The sequence below is a fragment of the Calonectris borealis genome, chromosome 3 (assembly GCF_964195595.1).
Source record: "Calonectris borealis chromosome 3, bCalBor7.hap1.2, whole genome shotgun sequence".
Lineage (NCBI taxonomy): Eukaryota > Metazoa > Chordata > Aves > Procellariiformes > Procellariidae > Calonectris > Calonectris borealis.
The window spans coordinates 112380860-112397294 of record NC_134314.1 but is presented as its reverse complement, the minus strand read 5'-3'; the positions used below and the strand labels follow the sequence as shown (position 1 = coordinate 112397294).

General features: G+C 36.9%; 1 protein-coding gene across 6 annotated transcripts in view; it reads left to right on the top strand.

The window, feature by feature from the left end:
- NRXN1 (neurexin 1) overlaps window positions 1-16435 on the top strand; it is a 728802-nt gene that overhangs the window by 337674 nt on the left and 374693 nt on the right. For all 6 annotated transcript variants that reach the window (XM_075147347.1, XM_075147346.1, XM_075147345.1 and 3 more), the window contains 2 exons: window positions 11286-11408; window positions 15945-16326. In XM_075147347.1, coding sequence (XP_075003448.1) covers window positions 11286-11408; window positions 15945-16326 — 505 coding nt within the window. The remainder of the gene's footprint in view (window positions 1-11285; window positions 11409-15944; window positions 16327-16435) is intronic.

Here is a 16435-nt window from a genome sequence, read left to right as displayed (position 1 = left end):
ATTCACTGACATGAGCACAATCCTTAAGAGATAACAAATGGCAAAAGAACATTTGAGAGATTCTCTCAATGTTGAAATCAATTTCATCTACTTAATTTTAAAAGTCATGCTTTTTCAGTTTTATACGGGCACGCAAGAGACAGAGCAAGCAACAGCCTGGAAATAACAGATAGCAAAAGGTGCTTGACTGTACATATTGTTAGCATGTAAACGCTTGGGCAACTGTAATTGCAAAAATGAAATTCTCAAAAAGTTGCAAATGAACAATGAAAAAGTAAAACTAAAACTCACTATTGTAGGTGTCACAGTTAACTTCAGTTTCATTTAGCCACCATAAATATACGTCTGGGAAAGTAATAGATTTAGAAGCAGCTGAAATGTAGCATTTGATACAGAATGCAGAAGAAGGCCTTGTTTGCAGAAAAGAAACACACATTGGTCTTTTGGGTAAGAAATCACATGAAGAAGCTGGAAGAGTTGCTGAAAATTTACCATTAAAATGCCATATTAAACTTATGCAAACCGTCTCAAACATACATGGTATATCTAAGACAGTTGGGTACTTTTGTTCCCCAAAAATCCTTATTGGAGTAAGAATGTAGTAATTTTATAAACCTTATTTTAGGCTCCTGAAAAAGTATGTCTGAAAAAAATGCTATTTTTATAGGGAAATTATTTATAAGTTCCCTGATAATTAATATTCAGATTGGTTTCTTGCAGATAAGGAATATTAGACCTAACTCAAAATTGAAAAAAAAGTTTAAAGAATATTTACAATGTTGTCTACAATTTCAGTCTGAAAAATTCAGGGTCTTTTTCCTTTAAAAGAAATTTTCTTTATAAGAAAGATTCAAACAAGTGTTAATGTGTATTGTTTAACCTTTTTAAATAGTACTACAGCATTGAAATCTTAAGATACATATTCACTTTATATGACCCCGCTACTGTTAATATGCCACGTGCTCTGCTCTATGGCCCATATCATTGAGAACATCAGGAATCTTAAATTCTGGATGAAATCTGGTGCAGCTGAACTGGTGGCTCTTCAGAAGTTGAAAAGATCTAAAAGTAATCATGAACTATTACACTGTAGTGACAAAACTTTACAAGGATAAACTTGGAGCAAGAATGACATGATATAGTGATGAAGAAATATACAAATCAGAAAAAGCGTGGTTTTGCAAGTATTTTGTGAAATAGTTTAGGAATATACAGGAAAATAAGCATAGCCCTCATATGTCGTCTATTGTGTAAGTTGGAAAAAATCAGAGACCAATTCCATACCCATCAAAGTCAGCGGAGGCTGTTTATAGAACAGGGATCACCCTTTGTATTCATCTATTTGTAATTTTTGAAAATTACCTGAAGTGTTTATATTAGTTTTCCTTGCTTGACTCCTGTCTACGTAGAAGCATCCAAGAATAAGCAGTGTCAAGAAATTGTGCTTTTCGATCCATGAGGAGTTTAAAAATATTTTAAAACATTTAAATAATTATCAGCAGTCACAAATCTTTAAACGTTATTCTCTTTACCCTTAACTAGGCAAAATGTTATAATTCAGTGTTTTCTTTTTTTAAAAAAAAAGATATGAGTGTGAGATTTAGATGTTACATATTTTATAACAGCTGTGCCTTGGGATGAAGACACCTGTAAATTAAGAGGAGCTTATTCTTAAAATAAAGTCACAGTCCAAATTCTTTTCCTTTCCATACCAGCTAGTTACCAATCTGCTTATTCTTAAGCACAGTGTGCAAGATATAAGGGTAAAACAAAATATTTAAGTATTTTTTTCCTGTTATGTTAATTTTTGCTTAAACATAAAGGTAATGTTTTTTATAAAAAGGTAAATTATGGAGAAGCATACTTAAGTTGTGCTTACTTATATTTTTAAATGTACTTCAGATTTTTGACAGCTGTGGTTTGATATAAATGGGCACAGTCAATATCAAAGTCAGAAAGGCTAACGTGTGATCAAAGCTGTTTCTGCTTCTTTCCAGTTGTCAGTTACAATCTAATGAAAGTAGAACAGATACTGCAATTCTCTCAGGAAAAAAAAAAAATCAAGTGTGTACCAACTTTTTCTGCAAAAATCACTGTGAGTTAATTTATTTTTCCTTCACTGGGTTTAAATGGAAAGAAAGAGGGCAGACTTAGCAGTAGAAAACAGTAGCACAGGTTCTTCAGACTCATAAAGGATGTCTGCACCATCAGGGTACACTTAGAGATCTGCTATAGGTGACTACACACCTGTTCCCTGTAGCAGCTGGGTATCTCAGTTGTCTTTATTACTGACAGTGATTTGCAGATCAGTGATTAAGGTCCAGATTATCAAAGTTATTTAGATAGGCGCCTCATAGTGAAATCGTTCTTCCAGGTCAGAATTCCTCCAGATCTCTTGGGTTCACAGGAGACAGCAAAGTCCCTCTGGAAGCTGGGGCACTGTATTTCAATAGTAACTTGTAGAGATGATGTCTAAGGAAGGGGAGATTGCCAGGTGTATCACTTTCCATTTCTTTGAAAGTTTAGAGGAATATTCTCGCACTTTCTAGAAATCTGGGACAGGGAATGTATGTGTTTCTGCCTTTGTGTTTTGTAGGGTTTGGGGCTTTTGGTTTGGGTAGTCAAGACAAGAACAATGAGTCTGCTGAGGTAAAAAAATAACTCTTCTTGGGAAAGCAGAAAATGAACTCATCTTAGGATCACTTTTTTCCCTTAGTTTAAGCCTACATCTCACAAACCCAGTACTCTTGACAAAACTCTGAATTCACACAGAATTAATGAATATTGGACATCCCGGATGTCATTAAAGTCATATCAGAACAATGAATATTTACTTTTAAAAAAATGAATTCCAATATTGCTTAAAATTGGAGTTTCATGTACTTGGTACTATTTTACACAGGATTTGCCAAGTCAGTTCTTATGATTTTCAATCCTATTCCTGTTATAGAAGGAAAAAAACCAAACACCAATAACTCCAGATGAATTAGCTCTTCTTTTGTCTACCAGTTTTACAAAGTTTTTGTTAAATAGGAGTTAAAAAGAATTTTTCATTGCAACAAATTTTCAGTATAAGAAAGCTCTCTGTAATACAAGCATTCTGCATGGGAAAATTTCAGTATTGTAAATTAATTCAAATTTCTCATTTTATTCTTCCTTGCGCAGTACACTAGCTTATAGTGGATTATCCTTTAAACAAACAATTTCAGTTATCGAGCCAAATTGGTTGGGTTTTTTCCCTGTATTATTCTGCATCAGTGTGTGTCTAGGTGAGTTGTTGCAGTGATTCGGTCCAGATTCTTCAAGTCCCTCCTCTCCTTGGTGGCCAGACTTTCCAGCTGGCTTCCCTTATTGTCATCGTTCTGTGGTCTTTTCTCAGGCTTGGCTACAGGAGTGTTCTGGGAACTGGACAGCTGGCTGAGAAAATGGGATAAGCAGGCTTGTGAATCATAGAATCATAGAATAGTTTGGGTTGGAAGGGACCTTTAAAGGTTATCTAGTCCAACCCCCCTGCCGTGGGTAGGGACATCTTCAACTAGATCAGGTTGCTCATAGCTCCGTCCAACCCGACCTTGAACGTTTCCAGGGATGGGGCATCTACCACCTCTCTGGGCAACCTGTTCCAGTGTTTCACCACCCTCATTGTAAAAAATTTCCTCCTTATATCTAGTCTAAATCTACCCTCTTTTAGTTTAAAACCATTCCCCCTTGTCCTGTTGCAACAGGCCCTGCCAAAAAGTTTGTCCCCATCTTTCTTATAAGCCCCCTTTAAGGATTGATAGGCCCCAATAAGGTCTCCCCGAAGCCTTCTCTTCTCCAGGCTGAATAACCCCAACTCTCTCAGCCTTTCTTCATAGGAGAGGTGTTCCATCCCCCTGGTCATTTTTGTGGACCTCTGGACCCGCTCCAACAGGTGAAATAGCTGCTTTCCTAATGTACTGCAGTAGCTTAGGTAGAATGAAGTCGAAGATGTTGACTTGAAAGTGTTTGTGTTAAGTGCACCTTACTTAATCAAAACAAAATGCTTAAATGTATTCAGCTTAAAATTCTTGGGATTTTTCATTATAGCAGCCATGTCAAACTAAGGTGAAAACAAATTAAGATTTACTAAAAGTCACACAAGTAGTTTGTGGAAGTGAATATGCTGAATTCCAATTCAGAGTCCTAGGATTTGGGTACACTTTAAAAAATTTAGCATGGTTCAAGGCAGGATATGACCTTACAGCATGTTTGTAAGGCTGCATGATCTTTGCAAGTGCACCTTTTTCTACCTGCAATAAATACAAAGTAAATAATCTTGCACTGAAGGTTGCTTTAAATTAGCGTAGAATTGCCATGTGTTGAAAGTTCACACTCACTTTACATACAGCAAAGTGAATTGTCAAGTTCAACATAATTTCTGAAAATTTGCCTGAAAATGTTCAGCAGTGAGCTGAAAAAGTAGCAACCATATTTTTCAAGCTCATTGACTTTGCTGTGCTTTCGTTCAGGGCCTTGGGGTGGATTCATAAACCTTTAGTACCTTTAGTACATTTTCTGATAGTCATGATCCTTAGAGAATGGTACAAAAGAGAAGTTGCACTTTCATTAAAAATACAGGGATCTAGCTGACTTCTGGTTTTAGCTTTTAAAAAAGATAATTTTCTTTCATTGTTTCCGAGAAGAAGGAAAATTACATGTCCTTAGGGCTGTTTGTGTTTTACTTGCTTAGATATATGACTTACAAAGCTAAATTAAAATGCAGCTGATTCCTTACAATAAATGTTTTAAGTAATGTGTTGAGAAATGTCTCTGAGCTGGGTTAGACACTTCATAATGCAGTAACAAAATCAGGTTTATCCTCTCATGCACTCTGAGTTCATGTATAATTGTAATTGCAATTTCAAAACCATTTTTTCAGGAAATATGCTTCAACTGAATGTAGACCCAATTATTAACCAGCAAAGCACACTTCCGATTTTGAGAGCATGTGTATGTGTTCTACGTATACTTTGATGTGGCAGGAAAGTCTAGAGGCCAAGACTTACAACTCAAAAGTTTACTACTTTCTGATGTTTCTTTCCTTCTCCATCTCAGTGAAATTCAGTAGTGGTCTTCGTTCTGTTTGCAGAGAATAGGCTTTCACAAGACAGTGGTTTATCATCGACACCTTTCTTGGCAGACACCAAGAATCCTTAGATTTACTTTAGTCCAATAGACCTGTCTGTGTTCTGCCCTCCCACCTTGATCCATTGCTCTATTTAGACATTTATGTGTCACCAACAGTTAATATCTCCCAGCTTTAAAGAAATTAATGGATGAGTATGTGCACTATCACACCCCAACTTAAATAGTTTGCTTAAGGCAAAAGGTAGACAAAGTTGGGAGAGGGGAAATACTGAGCAGCTCAGACCATGGACAGGGGAAGCAAGTTCACAGAAAAGAAAGAAGAGAAAGAGGCAAATACCTATAGAAACCTTTTTGTCCTCAGACCTGGATATAGTGCTTGATTCCTGGATTGGCGTTTTTTTATATTCTTCTATAGATTTTTCTTCCCCAGTGCATTCACTATGTATGCTGGTTTTCCTTACTAGTGAACTAGATCAATATTAAATGCAGTCTGTTTTTAGTTTGTAGAGGAAGCCAGTAGAATTTTCAAAACTACCTTGTTTAGCTTCCTGGATTTCTATATGAGTGCATGTACAGAAACAGATTTAATATTGTATTTCTGTTACTCAAAATAATATGAGCAAATCTATTCTACAGCTGTAATGAAGGCTAATGAATGATATTAGCAACTCTAATCTCCTTCATTTTAAATTCTGAAATGTCAGGTTTTGTTTTAAAAAGTAATAAAAGTACCCTAAACTGCCAATACTTTACCCAAATTGCCAAAAGAAATTTTGCCTATAATAAAGCTATTGTGGGCTGGAACATTTTGATCAAGCAGTGCAGATTGATATGTTTTCATTGATATGATTCAGTGAATGTGCTGTTCTTGTGCAATTTTCTGTATGAGTCTGTTAGGAAGAAAATACAGTTGACAAAATTTCGTTGACCTGCAGTAAGACTTTCTCAAGGTAATTTATCAATTAGCTTTAAATAATAAACTGATACACATCATTGATCTTTAAAAGGCAACTAAGTTTTTTTATTAGTAAGAAACATGCATAGTCAGGGAATTTCAAGATGATGCAGATGCAGTTGTTTAAAATACAGTCAATTCACTATAATAATTGACTTTTTAAATTCAAGTTTGCAAATGAGTTATTTGGAAGACCTGAATTGTTTCTGCAGCCAACCACCATAGAAAGGATAATGAAGATTAAGATGCCTTCCCCTATTTGTCTTGTGTTTCTGCATCTAGTTCTGGAGGAATGTTTTCTGAACATTTTGTGCTGCAGACTGGTGTATAATATAGATGCCTCACAAGGTTTGCACAGTGGCTGTGAGACTGGCTGCTTGCTGGAACAGAAGCCTAGATTACAGGCATGCTAGATTTACCCTGGAAAGCAGGAAAAATGAGATGGCACAGAGTTGTCTGGTTCTGCATCAGGTATTTACAAAAACATTCTTGGGCGTCTCTCAGAGCCACTCAGCTGTCTTTGCAATTCAGCTTGCTATGTATATGTTATCTTAGCTGTAAGACTCCATCTGAAATCATGGCATCCCTGTGGTAATATTCTCTATTAACTGGAGCGATCTCAGGGTTTTGTCCTTTCGTCCACGTATTCTCTAATTTCAAATGGGAAATGCCACCTGATACTGATTGCTGTAGTATGCGTAGTTATCCATTAGCAAACTAGGCCGAAACCTCTGACATTTCTTATACTGACCAATAAATAGATAGTGGTTTGCCTGTTAACTAACTTGCGTTCTATAGATTAGTATAGCATTCACTGAACCATCCAGTCTCCCTTGCTAGTCTCCATTTACTTTGTCTTTCTTTTGATACTTCATTTTTTATATCTGCTTTTGATCACAGAATTGAATGTTCTGATCAAGTCTGGGTGGCATTTTGGTATGTGCCTTGGTGGTGGTGGATGGCATTGTAAAAGTAATAATTCCTGTGTTTGATTCAGACAACTAGTTTTGAATGTGTTTTGGTACAATGCCAAAAGCTAGTATCTTGTTTCAAAGTGACCAGTTTGCTTTTATGATGTTCTGTTCAAATAGTTGGTTAAAAGATCTCCCAGTTTAAATACAACAGGGTAGATATCTGTAAAAGAAAAAGTAAGTACGCTTGTTATCATCAATTAACAGTCTTATTTGAATTCAGCAAATTTTCAGCACTTGAATTAGGCTGAACAGGCTCCTCACAAGATAGTAAAGAGAATAGGAAACTCCAGAGAACATTTAGAATATACAGCACACCAAAAATGAGATTTTTCCTTTATAGGTTCATACTTTTTTCCTTTAACTTTAAAAAGGACCAAAGGCAGTTAAGTTTTAGCTGAGGAGCTGAAAACAAAGTGAGCTCAACTTTGTGTGCCTAACTTAGGATGTTTGGGGCTTTACATTTATATTTCCTTGTTCATAATGAATTGTATCATCAAGTTTTGTACCTCTATTGGCTGGCTGCACAGCCTGTATTTTCCCACGGAAAAAGATTGTTGTACAAGCAATTATCTGCTTTTAAATGGATGTGCAGATTTTGCTGGCATGATGGACTATGTGCAAATTGTGGGAGCCATAAAAGTGCCTATACTTTTTTATTTCGTACTATTCATTCACGCTAGGGACGCATAAAATCTAGAAGTTATTTAAGCCTTTAAAATAGGAAAAGAGCTGAATTTAGACGTTGACAATAAATTTCATACTTAAGCAAGAGGAGATACTTAGGGTATTTTTGCAGGTTACAGCCTGTCTCTGAAAGGCAAGGTTTATGATTAAGGTATTAGTGTCTGAGAGAATCAGTAGCTCAGAAAGTGAGCGAGTGCTGGGTACATGAAGCAAATTACCTGTGTCCTGTGTAGAAAGAGACGAATGAGTTCCAGGGGAAGAACAGCATGGGAAATAGGAGTGGAGGAGTGGAGGGACATAAGGTTGGGAGGGTAGTATCAGTCCATAGAAAACAGAAAAAAATCCCTTTTTGTTTGTTTGTTTTTTAAATCAGGACTCTTGCTTTTCTTCTCATGGGAGATATTTAATGTTTTTAAAGAAAAGAGCGTAAAAAAAACCCCAACCCACCCAAAAGTGGCAATATGCCAATTTTATTTAAATACAACAGCACTTTCTACTGGTGTGATTTAAATGAAGTGGAATCAGATCAGTGTGAAGTCAAAATAAGACTGGAGAGCCAATGATGTAGTAGATTTAGATTTATAGTAGATTCACTATAGACTAACACACTATAAACCAGGACAGAAGAAGAGTCTGAACTGATCTCAATAGTATGATCTCAATAATAATTATGATCTCAATAATATGATGTTTGAAATAATTTCGGGTCAATATATTTGAAAGTCAGTGAGGAAAGTACTAATATAAGCAATGTTTGAGGTTGGCCAATGCCACTTAACAAGATATGTTAACAGTTTCCTTCTGCAGTCTTTGTACTCGTGTGTGGTATCAAGGACTACGTGTCTTTGTGTTTAAGCATTTAGAAAATTTTGTCCTAAATACACTGCTTACAAGCACATTTACTACTTTTATATGCAAAAGCATGTTCTTGGCCATGAAGCAGCCCAAGCGCTACATTCTCTTCAGGAATGGTGGGCATCCATCCTTCCCCATCCACCTCTCCAGCTGCCATGGAAAACTATGCTACTTTGCAGAGATGCAACATGATGTGACAGGTACATACACAATACCTGGGTCTTGCTATTTTGTAGTTCCTTGTACTCTCTATGACAAAGCAAAAACCCCGCTTTTCTGGTAGAGATCGGCTTCAGGAGAGAAAAGATTCTTTTCCATGCAAGGTAGCTAGTTTCTACGAGGCCAGGACTGCTTTCAATGCGTTGCTCCCATAGTGTGCTATACCCAGGTTTGTCCCTTTCATAGCCCTTTCATCACAGTTCCCCTTAATCCAGTTTTGGATTGCGTGCACTGTGAAGAAAGTCAGCTCACAGGTAGTTCTGACCTGATTGTTTTTACTTGGTGTACTCTTGTGAAGGAAATAGACTGATACACAGGAAAACATACATTTAATTTTACAACAGGAAGAGTTTACAAGTGCCTAACCGTTAAAAGATAACAGACATATTTGCCTGTATGAATGTAAGCAACCAAGTTGAACTTGATATTTATATACACTGAGGCACCTTTACATGAATGGGACACTACAGAGGGTTGTTAATGTGAGAGCAAATTAAAATTCCATATGCTTTTAGGTCTTTTAGAGATCTGTTGTGAGATAAGGGAGACGAGGTAGTGCAACTACTTTAAAAATAAAAAAAAAAAAGGAGTTGGACTAACAAATGAAGAAGGGCTAACGTGTTTAAAATAACAGTAGGTGATGTATTGACTCTCACTAAGATTTTTTTACTCATGTCATTTAAGCATTTTTTGTAAATCCATCCCTTGACTCCCAAATCTAGTTAGAAATTGCTTCCATTGAAGCCCCCAATAAAATATAGAATAATAGAAATTGCTTAAAGAGCATTATTCACTGCATCTATATCTATCCAAAGAGAACATTATTCACTTAAGCTTTATGCAAAACTGGTCTTTCTCTTGTCAAAGAAAGTAAACACGTAAGGAACAGAACAATTCAGGTAGTTGACATCAGTGAGCGCGTGCACATCTTTTTCCGCTGGGTTTGCACACCTTTCCTCGCCTAGTGCCTATACAGAAGCATAGAGAAAGCAACATGATGTTATCAGAATCTCACTGCCTTTGCTGTAGCTGGTATTCCTGGAGATCCCTTGACATGCTCAAAATAACACAGATTGCATATAAAAGCAGGGCAATCAACCAGCAGCAATTAAAAAAATGCTGATAGGAAATGGAAAAAGTCTGAGATGAAAACTGTCTAATATGCTGAAAAGCTATGTCAAGCTATTAATGGCTTTTTCCCTCTGTGCAGTCCTGAAGTCAGAGAGCCTTTGATTTTAGACAATGTCATATAGTACCCATTTATTAATAGACTCTTCCATCACAGTTAGCCTGCACTGGGTAGAAAAGTATCCAAAAAGAAACTTGGGAGAGTTTCAGAGCCAGTGGCATATCCCCTTTTAAAAGAAGGCTGACACATGCGATGAAGTCACCTGAAAAGACACAATGGAGGTAATGGTCTGACTCAGTGTAACCCTAATGTTTTCATGTCAAATGTTACTTTATTACATGTCTCTCTTAGTTATCAGCAGCCTTTATTATGCCACAGGAACTGAAAAACAGGCCAGGGAGGTCTCTATCTTGCAAGAATGTAATTTGTTAATTGCAGATTAGCTTTACCTTTTGGACAGTCACCACATAGGTCCAATAACTCACAGAAGGTTTGAGCACAGAAGCTTTGATTGATTGGTTCAGCGCTTGGTCAATCACCTACTCATGTCAATGGTAGTTCATAGTCAGGGTTTTTCTCTTTCTTTGGTCAATAGTGCAAGAGAAAATTTCCATAATAATTTTCTTCTGAGAGATTTTTTCCTAGATATAAAATATACCCTCTTTCCTAGATTTGTCAATACTTTAGTTATTGCAAGTACATTGTGGTATACGTAGAATAGTATTTGCTTCAAAAGTGATTGTTGTACTGCTTACAAAAATAGCAGATTCCAAAAAAAGGTATCCATTAAATGAAAAACAAAGTATGGTTAGGAGGTTCACTAACATCAGAAGGTACTGGATCTGAATATTAACAAGTCATCTGGATGATAAGGTAATAGGTGGTCCTCTGAGAAGTCCTAATACACAAACATAGGCTGAGAATCTGACATAGGTTAAGAAAAATATAACACACATGCACACACATTTACCCCTTGTACCTTTTCTCCAAACTGTTTTTAATGAAGGAACAAAAATCCAGTCTTGTAAAACACATGCTGAAGTTCTGGCTGCAGTAATCTCATTTCTTCCATGACTGGAAAATGCATAACTAAATCCATGTTGACTGTGCCTATTTATGACAACCTGGTTCATTAAATGTGTGTATACAGTACATTTATATAGTTAAATATACAGTAGAAGTGTTTTAACATAGTAGCTCTATATTTTGAGGTTTGCTTATACTTTGTAATTTTCTTGCTTGATGTGACTTTTAACATTTGCCCAGCCAGTCTCTCTGTCTTTCTCTCTCTCTTTCTCTGTGAGGTTCACATGTAAACTGATTTAAAGATTGCATAATGACTGTTTGGCATATCCTACAGGCAAAGGTCCAGAAACGCTTTTTGCTGGCTATAACCTCAATGATAATGAGTGGCACACAGTGCGTGTGGTTCGGCGAGGAAAAAGTTTAAAGTTAATGGTGGATGACCAGCAGGCCATGACAGGTAGTGTGGCATTGTGACTCCGTGTTACTGGGGGGAAACACAAAACAAAAAATGACAGAAGTAAAATGCCTTTACCTGAAAGCAACAGATGCTTTTTTCTTTTCTTGGGTAAGATCAAAAATCCATGTTATGCATCTTGAAATACTACTACTACAAGTGCGTTATTTCACTTGATATTAATGTTACTCTAACATTGCTATTGAAATTAATGAAAACCTCCATGCTGACTTAAATGAATGTTTTTATACAGTAATTGGAGAGAAGTCATTTCATACATCACTAATGAGAAGGCAAGTAAAATGCTTTTGGCAACACACTGAATTTATACTAAGGTTAAACTCTAAGCCATTGCTGTAAGAAAGAATTTCATAAATGTTTGAAGGATATTCTATTGCATTTTAAATCTTGCATCAGCTGTCCTTAATTAAATATTAGGCAACAGGTTTTTTTCAAATACTAAAATAGCAGTTGGGATGGGAGAAAAAAACATGGCATGAATGCCAGCAGATGTTAGAAATATATTCCTATGTATATATTATCAGAAATGGTAATAGAGAAGACTTTGATTTTGTTCTGTTAAAGATAAGGTTTACATATGTGTCGTTAATAGCAACAGACATGGCTTCTGGCCTCGATTCCTTGTACAATACAACGTGCCTAATTTTGTGTTAGCTATTTAGTATTTTCCTTTGTTTGTATGTAGTATTAAATAGCTTTTATCATTGGTTTTAAGCTTTGTTAAAATGGTAACAATTTTAATCGGTTTTTAAAAGGAAAGCACCTTCTTTAATAGTCTTTCACCTCAGCAGAACACTGAAGACCATGTCATCGGTAGAAAAATAATTGCTATGTATTCATATAGCTGCAAAACCATATTTTCTAGAATCAGAAATTGCCACTAGATCTTCCAGAGGTGAAGCAAAATTTTAGTCTGTGTATGTGATAATGCTTCGGGTCATTCTCCCAAGAAAGCAGATGACATAAACCAGTTATTTCCTTTGTGAAAATAAATATATAGTACTGGAGGAACTATGCTGAAAAATATCATCATCTTGCTGCTTCAACTGGCAACCTAAATAATAAGGCTACTTTGGGGACGTTTTCTAGTTAGAGGAAGCTGTTTAGATCTGAATAAAATACAGCGTCTAAAATGAAATGCAGATACCTTGGGCTCCTCGTGGCAGATTCTTTATTTACAAATGCTACAGGTTACAGAACTACCAAGAAGTACTGTTTTCACCTGTCCCAGCTGCTCAGCACAGATTCAGAAAAGTTCAAAATATATGTGAAGGATTAAGAAGAAAACAGGAGGTTTCTATCATATATAGTCTAGTCAGGTGAAGTAATAAGTAAAGAAAGCAGGACTGTAAGTTTGTGTATCACTCTTCATAACTGTAGTTACTATCAAATATCATGGTCTCAGCAAATAGCTGAGACACTGGAACAGGCTTCCTAGAGAGATGGTTGATGCCCCAAGCCTGTCAGTGTTTAAGAGGCATTTGGACAATGCCCTTAATAACATGCTTTAACTTTTGGTCAGCTGTGAAGTGGTCAGGCAGTTGGACTAGATGATCATTGTAGGGCCCTTCCAACTGAACTATTCTATTCTAGCTGTTAAAGCCAGTGAGTCTTTTCAGTTGCCTCCTGACCAAGCAAAGTCTTCCTAAACTCCCTGCAGGAAGCTGTGTGGCCCATCTGTGGCCTCCTCCATCAGTGAGGAGGGAACTGGCATGAAAGAAGGAGCTAGGGAGAACTTGAAAGTCTGATAACGCATGAAACCTGCTGTTAGTCCCAGGAATATTACATTTTCTACATGGAAAAAATCTTTATTCACTATGACTTTTTTTTTTTTTTTGTGCAACACAGTGTGTTGCCAAAGCCTTCATGAGCTTAAATTTCCACTCCCATCTGGTAGAAAGTCAAATGTACACAATGCAATTTAATGTGTAGTAGCTTTGAATTTCCTAAAGGGGTAGTGGGAGAGTTGCCATATCAGATTGGAGTGCTCTTGCTCTAAACTGCTTAGAACTTTTCTTCAAATGTCCCAACAACCAGAAATGTGGTTAAAATATAACCCGGTAGTTATTCATGTCGAAAAATTATTATAATCTTACGGGAACATGAGGAAAAAATGGACTTTATCCCAAAAATTCCAGCTTCCCACCACCACGCACTGTGTTTTCCTTTTTTGATTCCATTTCCTATGTCACATATGAAAAAAAAAACATCAGATCCAGAAAGTTTAAGCTGGAGGGGAAGCCTCACTTTCCATTTTTCACAAGTTATAAAATATCACCCGTTCATCCATGTACTGAGCTTAGTTATCTTTGATGAATGCATAATTTGTGCATGGATAAATAATATCTTTCAGAATCATAACTAGCTTTCATTGGAAGTCATTCAGGTGGTTTTGAAAATTTTACTCATCATAGAGGAGTTTAAATACTTGCAGCCCTGATGCACTTTGTTTTCTGGACACATATAGAAAATAAAAGTGGACTGAAGGAGGTCACTACAGTTGGATAATGGAAAGGATACCTAGCTTATGGTTATGAACAGAAATTCACTTGGCTTTTTGTATGTCCCATAGCATTGCAACAGGTGATGCGTTTTGTGCACCAACCTGACAAGTTAAAAAAACAAACAAACAAACAAACAAAAAAAAAAAAACCAACTTTGTAAGCACAAACTGCAGTCTCTCTCTTTTTCTTCATTGCTGCAGTTGCAAATACTGTGGAGCATTATGTGAAGTCTCAAGCCCTGTTAGCATGTTTGTGCAACTGAAGTGTTAGAAACAGATTTGGGATGTGAGCCCAGATTCTGGAACTTTTTTATTACTATGCTCAAGAAAAAAATACATTTAAGGTAGTGAATGTATTGAGGATATTGTGCTACAGGCCAAAGCTTAGCGGATTTTTGCCGTGACATTTATGCAATGCCATCTGAAGTGATATAAGACTGCAATACATAATGTTCCTTCTCTAAAACATGATCTTCAGCTCTCTGGCTGTGGTCCAATATACAGCTCTTGGCCTTGCAGAAAGTTACAGATTTGGCATTTTTCAAGACAACCCCCTGACTCATTACTGCAAGGAAGAACCCACCTTTGCTAATACATCAGGAGAAGAGGTATCTTCAGAACTGATGTTTAGAAACAAGAACATCAAGAAGGCTGTCCTTGGGAATTAAGGTGCCTCTTGCAGTGTTCAGCCTGTATGACTGCAGATCGCAGATGCTGACGGTGTTCAATGACATCAGTAGTTAGGTCAGAATGTATCCTGAGGCTAAGTAAGCTGCTTCTAAATATTTATCATAAATTATTAGAGCAATTTTTTTTTTAATTGTATTAAAGCTTGCAGACCTATTTTCACTGTAGCTGCACTAATACCTGTATTTGTATCTCAGTGCTGTGACTTAACCTGTTTGTGAATCCATTTCCCTGGGCAAAGCCCAAATATCTACATTCATCTTCCCCTGTTCACACACGTGTACGCAGACACTTGCTTATAAAACCTATGAAGGTACAGCTGTCTAAGCCTGCCTCACGGATTTCTGCACCACCACTAAACACATCCAGCCTGGGTCAGAGCTCACACTCTCATCTTGGAATAGTATGTTCAGGGAAGAACAGAGGGAATTTATTTGAGCGTGGCCAGTATTTATTTGAGCGTGGCTGGGTCTGCTCTTCACCTTCTCTGTACTCCGTGAGAGACACGAAACGTCTAAGGAACTGGTTTGCAAAAGGTAGATTAAGTGGTAAAATTGATTAGTAATAAAAAGCTGATTTGTCATCATACCCACACAGCATGACCATGAATCAGCCTTGTGATAGTACTGCCCTACTTCTTTAAAATAAACACGGGAAGAAAATCTAAGCTCTGTTAGAAAAGGGAACTCTTCAGAGGACACAATTTTGATGTGCTGGGTAAGGTAGTTAATAACTAGCTTAAAAATCCCCATGGTATAAAGCTAGTTGCTTTTAAGGAAGGCGCTGTCCACCCTTGCAGCACAGGGTTTTGCGGCACGGCCAGTATTAATGTACCTAAGACAGCTTAAACAGGAATCCTTCCTTGTGCTTGCCAAATCATGCACTTTTGAGCAAAACACATGGAGAAATATCCCCCAAACTGTTATGCCTCTCTTCCATGAAACTCTAACATTGTAGTTTTAGCTCTGAGATTTGCCTTCGTGTTCTTCGTGTTGTGTTAATTGATTGCGCTTGCTTATAGTAAAACTACATGTCTGGTTAAGTGTAACCAAAGTGAGGGATTTTGTTGGCAGTTTGATACACTGTTGAATTGTGCTTCAGTTTAGAAATCTTGCGGTTGGCCTTATACAAACATACTGAACTCAGTGGAAGGGCTCCCAGATGTTTACCAGAAGTTTGCATGAATTTAGAAGAATCCTCTTTGGAGCCAAGAATTGGCCTTGTACATTCTGAAAAGTGTGAAATTGATGCAGATACTTAATCACATGGTGTGCTTTTTGACCTTCCATTTCAGATGCTAACATGTGTTTTCTTGTTACTGTTTAAAGGTCAAATGGCTGGTGATCACACGCGACTGGAATTCCACAACATAGAAACAGGAATAATAACAGAACGGCGCTACCTGTCTTCTGTGCCTTCTAATTTCATTGGACATCTACAGAGTCTTACATTTAATGGCATGGCATACATTGACTTATGTAAAAATGGAGACATTGATTATTGTGAGCTAAATGCAAGATTTGGATTCAGGAACATCATAGCAGACCCTGTAACCTTTAAAACAAAAGCAAGTTATGTTGCATTGGCCACGCTACAAGCATATACATCTATGCACCTTTTTTTCCAGTTCAAAACAACCTCTCTGGATGGATTGATACTTTATAACAGTGGCGATGGAAATGATTTCATTGTGGTTGAATTAGTAAAAGGGTATGTATGGTTTAGCATAATGACAAAAAAAGTCTATTCAAAATATATAGAGAGGAGAAATACCAGGGAAAGTTTAGGATACAAATCTTTGTCTGACTGGACATACAGT